Source organism: Oikopleura dioica, chromosome PAR, assembly GCF_907165135.1.
Source record: "Oikopleura dioica chromosome PAR, OKI2018_I68_1.0, whole genome shotgun sequence".
Taxonomy (NCBI): Eukaryota; Metazoa; Chordata; class Appendicularia; order Copelata; family Oikopleuridae; genus Oikopleura; species Oikopleura dioica.
The window spans coordinates 3,672,159-3,684,692 of record NC_137293.1 but is presented as its reverse complement, the minus strand read 5'-3'; the positions used below and the strand labels follow the sequence as shown (position 1 = coordinate 3,684,692).

The 12,534-nt window shown below is 40.4% G+C and overlaps 4 protein-coding genes and 1 long non-coding RNA gene across 5 annotated transcripts; all 5 read right to left on the bottom strand.

The window, feature by feature from the left end:
• Positions 1 to 8: 8 nt before the first annotated feature.
• On the bottom strand, positions 9 to 506 carry LOC145706005 (uncharacterized). The gene is made up of 2 exons (XM_081783513.1): positions 392 to 506; positions 9 to 345 (listed from the first exon to the last, which is right to left on the bottom strand). Exons 1-2 carry the CDS (start codon positions 456 to 458, stop codon positions 56 to 58), a joined length of 357 nt encoding a protein of 118 aa, XP_081639639.1. The 5' UTR covers positions 459 to 506; the 3' UTR covers positions 9 to 55.
• Positions 507 to 538: 32 nt separating this feature from the next.
• LOC145701278 (uncharacterized) lies at positions 539 to 1,499 on the bottom strand. Its single transcript, XM_081778501.1, has 3 exons — positions 1,019 to 1,499; positions 878 to 978; positions 539 to 836 (listed from the first exon to the last, which is right to left on the bottom strand). Exons 1-3 carry the CDS (start codon positions 1,091 to 1,093, stop codon positions 539 to 541), a joined length of 474 nt encoding a protein of 157 aa, XP_081634627.1. The 5' UTR covers positions 1,094 to 1,499.
• Positions 1,500 to 2,324: 825 nt separating this feature from the next.
• Positions 2,325 to 3,957, bottom strand: LOC145706001 (putative glutaminase 2). Its single transcript, XM_081783510.1, has 6 exons — positions 3,825 to 3,957; positions 3,565 to 3,778; positions 2,980 to 3,520; positions 2,707 to 2,938; positions 2,544 to 2,665; positions 2,325 to 2,478 (listed from the first exon to the last, which is right to left on the bottom strand). The coding sequence occupies exons 2-6, from the start codon at positions 3,734 to 3,736 to the stop codon at positions 2,385 to 2,387; spliced, it is 1,161 nt and encodes a 386-aa protein (XP_081639636.1). The 5' UTR covers positions 3,737 to 3,778; positions 3,825 to 3,957; the 3' UTR covers positions 2,325 to 2,384.
• LOC145701277 (putative glutaminase 2) lies at positions 3,821 to 4,262 on the bottom strand. Its single transcript, XM_081778499.1, has 2 exons — positions 3,877 to 4,262; positions 3,821 to 3,824 (listed from the first exon to the last, which is right to left on the bottom strand). Exons 1-2 carry the CDS (start codon positions 4,260 to 4,262, stop codon positions 3,821 to 3,823), a joined length of 390 nt encoding a protein of 129 aa, XP_081634625.1.
• Positions 4,263 to 5,265: 1,003 nt separating this feature from the next.
• Positions 5,266 to 5,683, bottom strand: LOC145706008 (uncharacterized). Its single transcript, XR_014134647.1, has 2 exons — positions 5,570 to 5,683; positions 5,266 to 5,531 (listed from the first exon to the last, which is right to left on the bottom strand). It is a non-coding gene; the product is annotated as an uncharacterized LOC145706008 (long non-coding RNA).
• Positions 5,684 to 12,534: the final 6,851 nt, after the last annotated feature.

Here is a 12,534-nt window from a genome sequence, read left to right as displayed (position 1 = left end):
TTATACTGTATAAATATGTATAAATTATACATATTTATTGAATACATTTGCTGTCTCAAAACTGCACAAGCAAGGTTTGCTCGAAAATATTCTTCATTCTCAGCATTATTTTGCATTTGTGATACAAATTCATGTTTCCTCCAGCGCTGGCTTTTCCTTCTACGCACGTGACTCCGCCAGAGTCCTCTTCATCTGTTGGATCTGGGCCATAACCGGATTTCGGGCAGTTGAAAATTGTATTTTGTTGGTAGCGATTGAGAAGTTTTATCGCTTTTCGAAGGGCATCGATATTGGATGAGGAGGGTTTTATGGTGTTTTGCAGGATATCGTGCATTATCTTCAATTCTATAATAAAAAATTCATCTATTTTTTCATCCGGAATGAGTTTTACCTTCATAAAGTCTAGGATTGAGCCGCTGGCTAGTTTTGCCACAGGCTCTTTTGACTTTTTTCATCATATCATCTTCTGCGTCCTTTAAGGTTTTCGTCAAGCGATCGAATCTAAAGTTCCGTTTTTAACCTGTTGAATCGTAAAGCCTCACTTGACGAGATCCGCCCTCGCAACAACCCAAAACAATTTATTGATCCTCTTTGTCACTTCTGAAATTATATCATCGCCGAGTTCTTCAACCGACTGCGGGAGTATTCCAAAGCTTGTGCGGGTGAAACCTTCTTGGGGTTCACAGGTTTTTGTGGAAGTATTGTAGATTGCATGTTCTTCGCTGCATTGGACCGTTGGATCGTTGCATGATTCTCTGACTGGTATTGTTGGTCCGATTTTGAGATCAAAATGCGTGGACGTTGAATCTGCAGCCTTTGTAATCGACGAGAAAAGTCTAATTGACTGATAAGATCACCTAAAAGCTTAGGAAATAACCTGTATTTTCTAGTGCGCTGGCCGTTTTTGCACTCGCTCCAGTTAGTTTTCCACTCTTTTCGATTGTTTTCTGGCTCGATACAGTTTCCGAAAAAGTCGAGCTAAAATATGATAACATCGGAATAATTGTCGTTCGCCTACAGTTTTATTCAAAGCACAAGAGAATCTTGATGTTTCACTTGCTGTAATCTCTCTGAATTTCGATGAACCGAGCATGGAGCTAAGCCAATCAGAATTTTCGAGGATCGATGTGTACAATCCTGGGTACCCTTCGAAGCAATCATTAAATTAGCGGCAAAATAATCATTTACGATTTTCGATCGCTTCCTTCAAAGGCACAGCCAACTCCCCGACTTGTCAAACCAACCATCGTGGCTTTCCCGTCGACATTGCAAATCAGCGGCCCTCCTGAATCACCTTTGCATGTGTCTGTCCCTGCATCAGTCAGTCCATTTCCATTCTTATCCGGCGCTCCGGCGCAGATATCATCTTCGTAAAACGGCATCGGATAACTGTATCTGTAGCAGTAGTATTTGCTGAAAATATTGAGCCCAACTGAATGAAGCTCATCAGGAGTCTTGCCAGCGTAGGATAGTTCGCCCCACCCAGCGGTCCAGCAAGCTTCGGTTCCCAAAGTTCTTGTGCCTTTTTGGATAGAAAAAAAGCTTCAAAGCAGAAAAATAAACAGCAATTGCAAATTCCTACCCAATCCTGCAAAACAAACAGTCTGAATTGAACCAGGAGTCTTTTCGTTTCCATAAATATCGTCAAATTCTATCAGTCCCATGTCTCAAAATTTCTATAAGAAACAAACTTGAACGAGTCAATTTCACCTCGATTGAGCCCGACATAATCAGGGTGAATATGAAAAATAGTCGACTCGAGCGAAAATTCATCTTCTTCATTTTCGGCTATGCTAACATCGGCGAAAGTGGCGACGACTTTCGTGGCGAAATACAGGCAGTGACCTGCAGTAAGAACATATTTGTTCGAAACGATCGTTCCCCCGCAAGTTAGGGTTCCAAATCTTGAATCTTCTATTGCAAGTCTAACCAGCCACGGCCAAGAACTGGGGTTTGCTGGCTCTCCTCCTGCGATTCTAGCGATTACAGGATCCGTGCAAGATTCTAGTCCTTCTTCTATCTGATCGGTTGTCTCTTGAAATTCTAGCGCGTTTATAAAAGAGACTACGGTGAAAAAAGCAACAAGCATGATTCTTTGTGTGAAAAAGAAACAAGTCGAAAATAAAAAGGAAAGTCAGAGCCCATTTTTCGCGATGATAATTGCTCGTAAAAGGGTGGCAAACACCTTGATAGCATCACTTTCGCTCTGGATAATTATTACGCAGCGCGTTAATTTATTTGATATTGACAGGTTTATGCGAAAATGGCAATGTAAGCATTTTTTTCGTGGGAAAAGAACGAACTTTGTGAAATAAACAAAATTAAGCTGCTTTTTGATCATTTATTTTGGCATTTTTATTTTTCACTTATTACGGCAATTTTTGTCAGAAAGATGTCACTACTCCAGAATCTTCTGATCCGACGCTTGTTCGCTGCTCCTTGAGTCCGGCAAGTTCTTGTCGGTTTTTGGCGATTTGGCTGAAATAGAAAACCTTTTTAAAGAACGTTGACAATCGGGAGTTCTAGCATGCAATTAGTCAAACCTGCTGTCGAGATCTTTGAGAATCATTCTGCAGCGGAGAAAGGTTGAGATTTCGATGTTTCCGCGTTTTTCCGCAATGTCAAGTGGTGTTTCTCCCCAAGTATCTTTCGCGTTCAAATTCATCTTCAAAATCCATTTGAAACGAAAAAGAAGGAGCTCATTACCTCGCAGACGTCAACAAGATATTTGACAATTCGCATATTTTCCTCAGCTACCGCAATGTGCAGAATCGTCTGTCCGATCACATTTCGAACATCAATATCCGCTCCGTTTGAAAAGTGTCGACGGAGCATCTCCAAATCTCCCGTCATTGCCGCTTGAAGAATCGAGTTTTTCTCCAAGTCCTTGAAGTCACTGATATGGCCTCTTGGGTCGATTTTTGCCGCATTGTTGTCGCTGAAAATGTTAAAAGAGGGGCCTTTGATCGAGTTTCCTACCTATCAAATTGATGCAGGTTGACTTTCTTGAGCAATTTTTCCATAAAGAGCAGCCCTCGTGATGAATTTCCAAGCTTGTCTAGCCTTGGCGAATAAAGACAAATCGCCATGACATTTGGAATCACGACGAGAATCGATCCAGACACGCCCGATTTCGCAGGCAATCCAATTTTATAAGCGAACTGCCCAGAGTAGTCATACATGCCGCAAGAAAGCATAAGGCTGAGAGTATGCTGGACACTGACATCGTCCAGAACTTCTTCCCCGGTAATCGGGCAGACTCCTCCGTTCGCCAAAGTTCCAGCCATGATGCAATGCGCTGAGCATTTTGTTTCAATCGAGCAGAGTTGGAAGTAAAATTCCAAGATGGTTTTCAAGCAGCTGCCTTTTGGGAAGCAGTCGTTTTCCTTCATATAGTAGCCAAGGGCAAAGTTTCGGTCGGCGACAGATTTTTCCGAAAGATAAACAGAATTGTTGAAACCGACATAAGTTCCGCCAGAAAGCTTGCGAAAGATGTTCATCATGTACTCGAATCGATCGGCTAAATAATTTTTCTTTATCAAATCAAAGTTCAGATTTTTTTACCCAAATTTAACTCTGGCTTGACGAGGGAAGAAGTGACAATAGCTCCGGCATTAATCATCGGATTGTGCGGCTTATTATTATCATCAAGGCAGATTTCATTGAAGCCTTCTCCGGACGGCTCGGCTGAGACGTATTCTTGAACGTAATCGCTTCCGTAGAGGTCGAGGGCCATGGCATAAGTGAAGGGCTTTGAAGTCGATTGAATCGTATAAATCTGAAATAAGCAATTTTCTCATGAAATCAAGGAAGACTTTTCTTACCTTCTCAAAATCACCCAGATTGAATCGTTGTCCATCAACAGTACAAACAGACAGTCCCCACAAGTCCGGGTCGACTCTCGCGAGCTGGGGGATGTAATCAGCAGCTTTGCCATCCTTACAATCACGGACGTCCTCGAAGACTTCTTCCACGAGCTTTTTGAACTCCTTGAATGAAGGGATGATCAACTTGCCAGAGAAAGCCTTCACGATCAGTGGCTCGATGGTCGGATCGAGGACGGAAAGAAACGCCTCGAAGTTCAGCTGTTTTTTCTCTTGGAGCTCTTTCACTCGCTTCAAAAAGGGAGCAAGGCGGGGATCATCGTTGAGAATTCCAAAGTCGTTGAGGGTTTTGACGAACTTGGAGAGGTTCAAAGATCCCTTTTCAGTCTTGAAGATTTCGAAAATTTTCTCAAGTGTATTTTTGTTTTCCATATTCATTGTTTGATAGAGTTTGAGGAGGAGAGGCAGATTTTATACCGAGGGAGAGAAGTTTTATGATGGTCAATCAACGATGGGAGTAGAGATTACGAATTGAGCGACGAATTGATTTTGGCAATAAAATATGTCAAGCGGAAGTCGAATTGTGTTTTATTGGAGGGAGGAACTAGATTTCATCATGATAAGGCAAACGACCATGGTTCCTATGTAGAATATATAAGTGAAGTCTTGTTGTGTCTTCTAGACTATAGGAAAGTAGTAAAAAGGTGGGGGAAGCCAATTTATAGACTATAAATTATAAAGATAGTGAAGATTTCTCGCGGCTAAAATGTTGCCTACAGGCTGTAGCCTACAGCCTAAAGGGAATTCGATTTCATCTGCCATTAAAAATCAAATAGATCTTGATAACAACAAACTCGAAGTTCGAGTTACTCGAACAATTCTTACAAAATTGAATAATCATGCCAATCATATTTATTTGACTTTGACTCAGTGAAATTCAAGAGTCCACAAGAATTCATCTTCGTCATGTCCGTTCATCTCCCCCAGATATAAATAATCAACATGTTCTTGTGCTTGCACATATAAATTTGTGTACGAATGTGCATGAACTGCGCGAATTCTCCAGAAAAAACACATTCCAGGCGCTTCTTCATCGCAGTATTTTTCGAATTTCCAGATTTCTTCTGTGTTCTGTGCTCCGGCCGAGTCTTTGTGGAAAATTTCGTCGCGTATGTTTCCTCCCTTTGTATAAGCTACAACTCCTCTACCATCGAAAGCATGCGTGTTAATAAAATATTCATCATTGAACGTTTCATTTTCCCAAAAATTTGGAGTCAACCATAACAAGTGTTCATCAGCACTCAAAGTAAGATACTGGTATTTACCAGTATTCCCTCCTTTCGTGAAAATTTTGGATTCATAATCATCAGGATGCACAGCGGGGCCGCAATTGATATATTTCTAAAGATTTTTAAAAAACTTTCCGAAAGGCCCAACGGACTTGATACTTGACATTTTTCAAAGATAAACCGGTGAAACATTTGTAACCAGCTCCAATATCGAAGCAGAATCCGTTTGGACATTCCTTACATGTATCTGAAACGGTCGTTGTGGTAGTTGTCGTTGTGGTAGTTGTAGTAGTGGTAGTTGTAGTCGTAGTAGTTGTAGTCGTTGTCGATGTGGTTGTCTCGTTTCGACAAATAGGATTGGGACAATCAACACAGCCCGCAGGACAGTCTTCCCCACATGGACAGGACGAAAGACAAACTTATTCATAAAATAACTGAAGGCTTGTCCTTACTTACGGCTGTATTCTCTCTCACAAATTGATAGGCAATAGTCCGTCTCACATAAAAATTGACAGTACCCAAAATCAACTCGGCACAGATGCCTGCACTCTTGATAGAGTTCCTCGTCCCTTAATTTTTATCTACACTTGTATTTCCGCAAAATTACCAACAAACATCTCTCCGCAGAAATCACAAAAAGTTTTATAAAAATACATAATAGCATCATGCAAACTGACTTCAATAGACTGCAAGTGAGAAAGTATAAGCGAAACGGAAACAGATTTCATTCTTCTCAAAGCGGGTAACATAACGTTTAATTGGTCAATTTTATTTACAAGGGGCATGATCAGAAGTTATCAGCTTGATATCTTATCGATTTCTGTCCATCATCTCTATTGTAGCTTGGAATGTACTGTAATTGGCTTGCAGCTCTTGGTGGCGTATACGGAGGAACAATTCCTACTGGTCGATTTCCGTATCTTCCTGAGCGATAACCTGAATTTATTCTTACATGAAACGAGCAACAAGCTTACAATCATCATCGTCATGATCAGAAACAGTAAATTGATCACTGTATGTCGAATTTCTGCTTGGATCCATTTGCGGAAGAACAAACTTTGCTTGTGGCTCGTCGAGTTCGTCTTCTCCTTCATAAGGGTCATCTTCCGCAGGTCTAGCAAGGCGCTTTCGGCCGCGTTTCCTTGGTCGCTTTTGGTTAAAATCTTGGTCCTCTAGAATTTGCTTCTGTATTCGAGCGGCGTGACTGTCTCTTTGGTCGCTTGTTATGAGTTTTTTACCAATTTTTTTTGATAGAATTAATGAAAATGAAACTCATCCCTATTTTGGCTGAAATCAGCTATAGAAATATCCGACGGTGGATTTAATTGATCCCATTCTCTAGCATAATCATCAGTGTACCCTTTTTCTGGCGGTGGAATTTCCAACGACTCAGATTCTCGCTTGGAATCCTCCTTTTTCCGCCTCAGGAAACAGAGACAGGTGCAGATAGCAGTTCCAATCGCCAGTATCGCCACAAGCATTGCAACAATAAAGAGTCCAATACTAAGTTGCGATTTTTCCGGCTCCTCGAGGATGAGAATGTTGAGACTCTTCGAGATTGCTTCAGATTGGTAGATTCTACTGACGACACGAAGGCGCACATGGACTTCTTTGACTTGACGTAGGTCTTCGTGAGAGTAATATTTTGAAAGATTGACTGCGATTTTTTTCTTTCCTGACAAAATTTCTTCTTCAATGATTCCATTTTTCTCGCTCAGCTGTGGCAAATTTATTTCGATCAGAAATTTCGTTATGTAATATCTTCCCATTTCAAGAATGTCCGGCTCTTCCCATGAAATCAACAACGACGTATTTGTGTCATGAAAATTGAGCTGTAATTTCTTTGCGGTTATTCGTTGAAAATCATTTGAAGCTGTTGGTTTGATCAGAAGAATGGTAGAAGCGAAGATCCCATTCTCTTCCGCCAGCTGTTGAGATTGGATTTGTTTCTTGCGGATGATCCCGCGAGAAGTTATGAATTGTAGTTCGCCCCGAGGCGTGTGTTCTTCGAAGGCGGGGATGATGGCGATTTGGTGGGATATTTTCGGGTCAATTTTTGAGCTCTTCAGGAATTTTTTGCAGTAAAGTGTGTCCAAAATTCGGGTTGACTTTTTATCAGTTATGAAAAAGGGATCTATTGGTAATTTGATCTAATCGGAAAGCTGTAAATCTTAACTCGATCCTTGTCGCCCCCATAAACGATCAGAAAAACACAGTTGTCTGGGCAAAAACTAGGGCGGAATGAAATCAATTCATCCACATTCAAATCTTGAAGCTTAATGTTCATCAAGTCTCTCTGCATCGTTTCGTTGCTCTTCAACAAGACATCGACTTGTTTCGTTATTACATTCGCTTTGCCAGGTTTTCTCGGAATAAGAACACATTCCCAGCGACCGAGGACTTTTTGAATGTTGTCAGGGCCGAGGGAGCCAAAGTTGATTCTTGAGAAGGTTTCGGATTCCGAGTTCCGAGATTCGGAATGAGTGATCATCTTTTCAACCTCTTTTTCGGTGATTTCACTCTCATGAGGACTCTTCCATTGGATTGATTTCGCATTGACCCCTAAAAATTCAATTTAATTATTTTAAAAATATTTTTAGCACTTCATTTGCAAAGGATGCATCAATAATTATAAGTTATTTTTCGCATTAACATTACTTTTAACTTCAAAAAAATGAGCCTTGATAACAAATTACGGTCTTTTCTTTACCTGAGCAAGTAACACCGCATAGATGAACATTACAAACCGAGTCCTTGTCCAAACTGATACCGACGTATTTCTGAACATTGGCGCCCCTTATTTCATACTGGCTCGGTACAGTCAATGTCGCTTCTAATAAATGTTCATTTTCCTCATTTGGGCCATCGTAAACGACTGTGCAAAGATATTTCCCCGCGTTTTGCTCGTTGATTCTTTTGATCTCAAGTTTATTCAGTGAATTTGACCTCGTCCAGATCCAGTTTGCCGTCAGTCTGTCGTTTCTACGCGCTCTGTCTGACAGACTCTGAGCTTCAAAGTAGATCTTCGCGACTCCATCCTTCACCCTCTCTCTTTTGCTAAAGGCGACTATCTTTGGATCTTCATTCTTCGGATAAAATTCCCAACTAATCACTTTCGCACCAGCACCGCCGCAGGAGAAGCTGGCATCTGCGCCTTCGTACTTAGTTTGTGAAAGGGGTTTGACAACTTCGATGTTTTCATAAACAGTTTGAACACACTGGCTTGGAGTTTCTCCAAGATGATTTATCGCCCAGCAACGGTAGACTCCGGAGTCCGAGAGCTTGATTTTTCTAGAGAAGCTTATAAGAGACGATAACTTCAAGATTCTCTGAGACTTATCGAAAATTTCATACTTTTATTGTTGTGACATAATTTACACAGTGTAGTCTACTGTATAGTGCCCGTATGTGAATTCCTAACTAAGCTAGAAATGTTAAAATTTTACCATTACAAAATATTTCAATCATAAGAAGCTATTCCTGAAATTGATCGTACTTCGCACCGTCCGTTCATTTTCATTAACATGTGTATTGTTAGGTCCTTCCCACTTTTTACACCCTTGTTCGTTTCTCTGTGGATCGCTCTTTTTCTCATCACTTTCACATTTTTCCCAGTAAATTTCTGGCAGTGGCTCGCCTCTAACAACAGAGATTCCAAAACTGTTTCAAGAGATTAATGTTCATCATCTTAAAATCTCCGTTCCTGAATTCACAGCTCAGCGAAGCCCTTGAATTCACTCTCTTTTCCGGGCAAATGAGAAGATCGAAAATCTTTGGCTTCGACTCCACCAGGATTTTTACCCTTTCAGAGAATTTACTGAATAACTGAGAGCCAACTCTAGCTCTTGCTTCGCACCCGTATAGTCCGGTATCTTCAAGCTTTACAGATCGAATTGTCAAAATGGATTTTCCTTGGACTTTCCGCGGGCGGTGATTGTCAATTGCTTTGTCGTTTCTGTACCAGCTGATTTCCGGCTCCGGCTCTCCAAGAGGCGCTTTACATTCGAGCTCGATTTCCTTTCCTACTTTTGTCGTGAAAAGAGCATCTTCTGAATAAGGCGAGCGGATTCGCGCGTCGATTTGGAACTTGTCGTCTAGATGAGGAACGGCAATATGATATTCCATTATTGAAACTTCCGATGACGAATCTGACTTCGAAAAACAAGTGAAATTGCCCTGGAGACTGTGTTTCATGAAAATATCGAGTTCCGAGTAGCCATTTTTCGCCGAACCGCCTTTGAGCGTCAATCTTCTCGTAATATCATCTTCGTCGACTTGAACTTCTTGCGAGTTGTGCTTCCATGTCTTTTCCCAGGTCTCATCGCAGACAGACTCTCCGCAGGAACAAAACAGTGAGAATTTTTCATCTTCTGAAAAGAAGCATTTCATGCTCTGATGATTCGGGATTTGGTGGCAGTGTTCGTTGAGCTCATCGTTCAGAATAGCTGGGGAATGGGGATCAGCAGAGGAAGATTGCAAGGAGAGGAAAAATATGACTTTGAGAAGCTTTTATAATGACAGACTTGACCGACAGACTCTTTAAATTCGTCAAAAATCATAATGTTATTTTCTTGAAGTTGTTTTTATATTAATCTCCTTCCATATAGGTTTGTTAAAAATAAATTTATGTCGTAAAACCCTAAAGTTATCCCTGTTCGTAGTTGAGGTATTTTATAATGAAGAAAATAGTCATATCTTTGAGCTTTTCCTTTGAATAGAAACTTCATCTTAGTGCTTGATCTTCTGTTTCAGAATCATTTTCCCTTCCTTGATATCAAATTGTTCTTTTCTGTTTCAGCAGATAATCTCTCTATTTCCTACTTTTTCGCCCTTGCTCTTGAGCTTTTTATTTGGCCTCGCGCCCGATTTGTAATCATAAAGGCATAAAACTACAGCTTGAGTACGTCCTTCAGCTTATTGGCTCGTCTTGATTCTAGCTCAACATTCAAAAAAAAAATTCAGAAATTGCTTCGAGATTCGTTTCTCTTTTTTTTCTTTCTTTGGGCACACATGACAAAAAAAGCTGATCTTGAGGCTTTTGGCAAACATTTGCGTAGTAGTGATATGACCAAGAGCAAAGCTTGGATCAAAAGGGGCCCTTTTCAAATACGATTGAGATCGCCCACCAAAACATGACGCTAGAATTCAAAACTTAATTGATCGTGGTTACAATATTTCAACAATACTAAAGCGAAAAAAAATTTTTTAAACTATTGGAAATTTATATATATGGTTTTGAAAGCAATGGAAAGATAGCTCATTTTTTATTAAATGTATCCATCAGAATAATCAAACGAGTATTTTCTTGGTGGCTGAAACTCCTTCATTTCTTCTTCATAGTTTTCTTCCGGGTCAAATTTTTCATTAGGTATCATAATTTTCGGCAGACAGATTAAAATGATAGCTAAGGTAAGGATTTCTTCAAAAGTTTTTTTAAGATTTGCATTCTAGTGTTTTCTTCTTCAAAGAAGAACTCTAACCCTAACCCTAGCCATATTAAATCCTTTCCCTGTAGGTATCATAATGAAAGCTTCTGACCAAATGAGATACAGTGCCCAGCCAAAGTCCCATTGCATAATGTAACAGTAAATACAAGAGTTTCTTATTGCTTGTGCATCCCAAGACTTTTTGATCTCCACTGCGAAAATGACAGTTGTAACAGATATAAGAGCAAATCCAAGGAGCATGAAAATGGAAGAAATTCGGATGAGGCGTTTGAATGTCTCCACGGGCAGACGGAAAAAAGTAAGCGTCGAAAAATTGAGAATAATGAAGGAAATGAACATAAAAGAGACTGAAAGTACTCCAAGAACTCTGTTGATGATGACACTTGCTGGATGATTGTTCAAAGACGTGAGAGAATTGACATCACAGGCTTCCATTCCAGGCGAGTTTTGTGAGCAATATCGCTAGAATACAATTTTATAGCACTGAAAAATGGCTATTTTGTGAATTTTCTGACAGCTTCAAGGACAGCGCATATTTACTGTATTACGACCCGAAGTACTAATAAAAGAAAACTTGCTTGACTCACCCAAATTCCCATGGATGCTTTTGTCTTTCCGCCTTGAAAATTGTCGAAATCGCTCATTACGGCCCATTTGTTCGAAATCATCGCGAATAATGCTCCTAAGGTCATCCCTTTCTTCCGTTTTTCAATGATAAAAATCATAAAAAGACCTTTTTTCTTGTATTTTTTGCCTTCAAAAACTTTCCTGCGAATAAAATATTCAGGACGATAAATTTCCACATTAAAATTTTCTTCTTTTTCTTCTCTAGAATTTTCTCTCTGCCAGAAGTTTGTATAATTCTGTTTCATTCTTTAGCTTTTACTTCCAATAAAGAGCGTTTTTAGAACCTTCACGTGTGCCAAGATCAATTTTTCAGACGAAACTAAAATTTTAATGCTCTGGACATTATGCTCTTTCGAAGTGGATAGGTCCATGTTGATTTTTCGAAATTCATTAGTTCATCGTGATTCGGTTCTGTTTTATTTGTAGATTGTTCAGTGGAGATTTACAGTACCAAGGTAGCCTGTCGGGTCTGTATGCAATGAGCTGTTATAAGAAATGAGCATTTACGACTTTACTCTCATAATTTTCATTAGGATCTCCAGCTTGCTTCGACGATTTCCTCGATTTTCTTATCGTATTCGGCTCTGTTTTCAGTAAAGAGCTGAGCAGCCAAGGTATTCGCAGGCGAGTTCGGATTCGGTTCATCGAGAAGATTTCGAATCGAAGTCTGAACTTCAGACTGTCTGAAGCATGGCTGTTGATTTCGAGTCCTTTGGTTTTACCCTGCAGTTTTTTCCGGGCAACCCGCAGATTTTTCTACGGGTTACTCGCGCGGAGACCCGTGCGAGTAAATCGAGTAAATGGGTAAAGGATAATCGCGAGCTACTCGCGAAAATTTCGACTAGAAAGAAGAAAATTTGCTCGTCTGATTGGCTCGACAAAAAGGGTTGCGGGTAATCGCGAGCTACTCGGCGGAAAGGAGAAAACAAGTAACGCGGGTAGCCCGTGAAAAGACTCTCCGTGCGAGTAACTCGCTGAAAAATCTGCGGGTTGCCCGGAAAAAAATGCCGGGTAAAACCAAAGGACTCGAAATCAACAGCCATGATCTGAAGACTAATTCATTTTCTAAAAAATGTTGATTACCAAAATTGAAGACACATCGTAATTTGAAGACCAGTTCTCTTCCAAGATATCAAGAGAAATTGAGCCATTAGCAAACACATTTGGGTGAAAAACTTTTGAAGTGAATTTCACTTCCGGCGCTTTATTCGGATACTCTTCTGTGAAATAGAGAATCAGATGAAAGGTTCCTCCTTCAAAGGCTGTATTCTCAGGGCCGAAAATGACACCATTCCAGAAAAGCAAGTTCTCTTCCGTGGGAACGGCGTCAACACCAGTTGGTGGGTC

Bases quoted from the DNA above. Each gene is read 5' to 3' on its own strand.
- LOC145706001 (XM_081783510.1), bottom strand. From the start codon at position 3,736: ATGGCCCTCGACCTCTACGGAAGCGATTACGTTCAAGAATACGTCTCA. The intron at 2,939-2,979 runs GTAGGAAACTCG...TAACATTTTCAG, and splicing joins AACCTGCATCAATTTGATAG to CGACAACAATGCGGCAAAAA. The intron at 2,479-2,543 runs GTTTGACTAATT...TTTCTATTTCAG, and splicing joins CTCAAAGATCTCGACAGCAG to CCAAATCGCCAAAAACCGAC.
- LOC145701277 (XM_081778499.1), bottom strand. From the start codon at position 4,262: ATGAATATGGAAAACAAAAATACACTTGAGAAAATTTTCGAAATCTTC.
- LOC145701278 (XM_081778501.1), bottom strand. From the start codon at position 1,093: ATGCTCGGTTCATCGAAATTCAGAGAGATTACAGCAAGTGAAACATCA. The intron at 979-1,018 runs GTAGGCGAACGA...ATCATATTTTAG, and splicing joins CTTGTGCTTTGAATAAAACT to CTCGACTTTTTCGGAAACTG. The intron at 837-877 runs GTTATTTCCTAA...TCAGTCAATTAG, and splicing joins CAGCGCACTAGAAAATACAG to ACTTTTCTCGTCGATTACAA.
- LOC145706005 (XM_081783513.1), bottom strand. From the start codon at position 458: ATGATGAAAAAAGTCAAAAGAGCCTGTGGCAAAACTAGCCAGCGGCTC. The intron at 346-391 runs GTAAAACTCATT...TTTTTATTATAG, and splicing joins CAATCCTAGACTTTATGAAG to AATTGAAGATAATGCACGAT.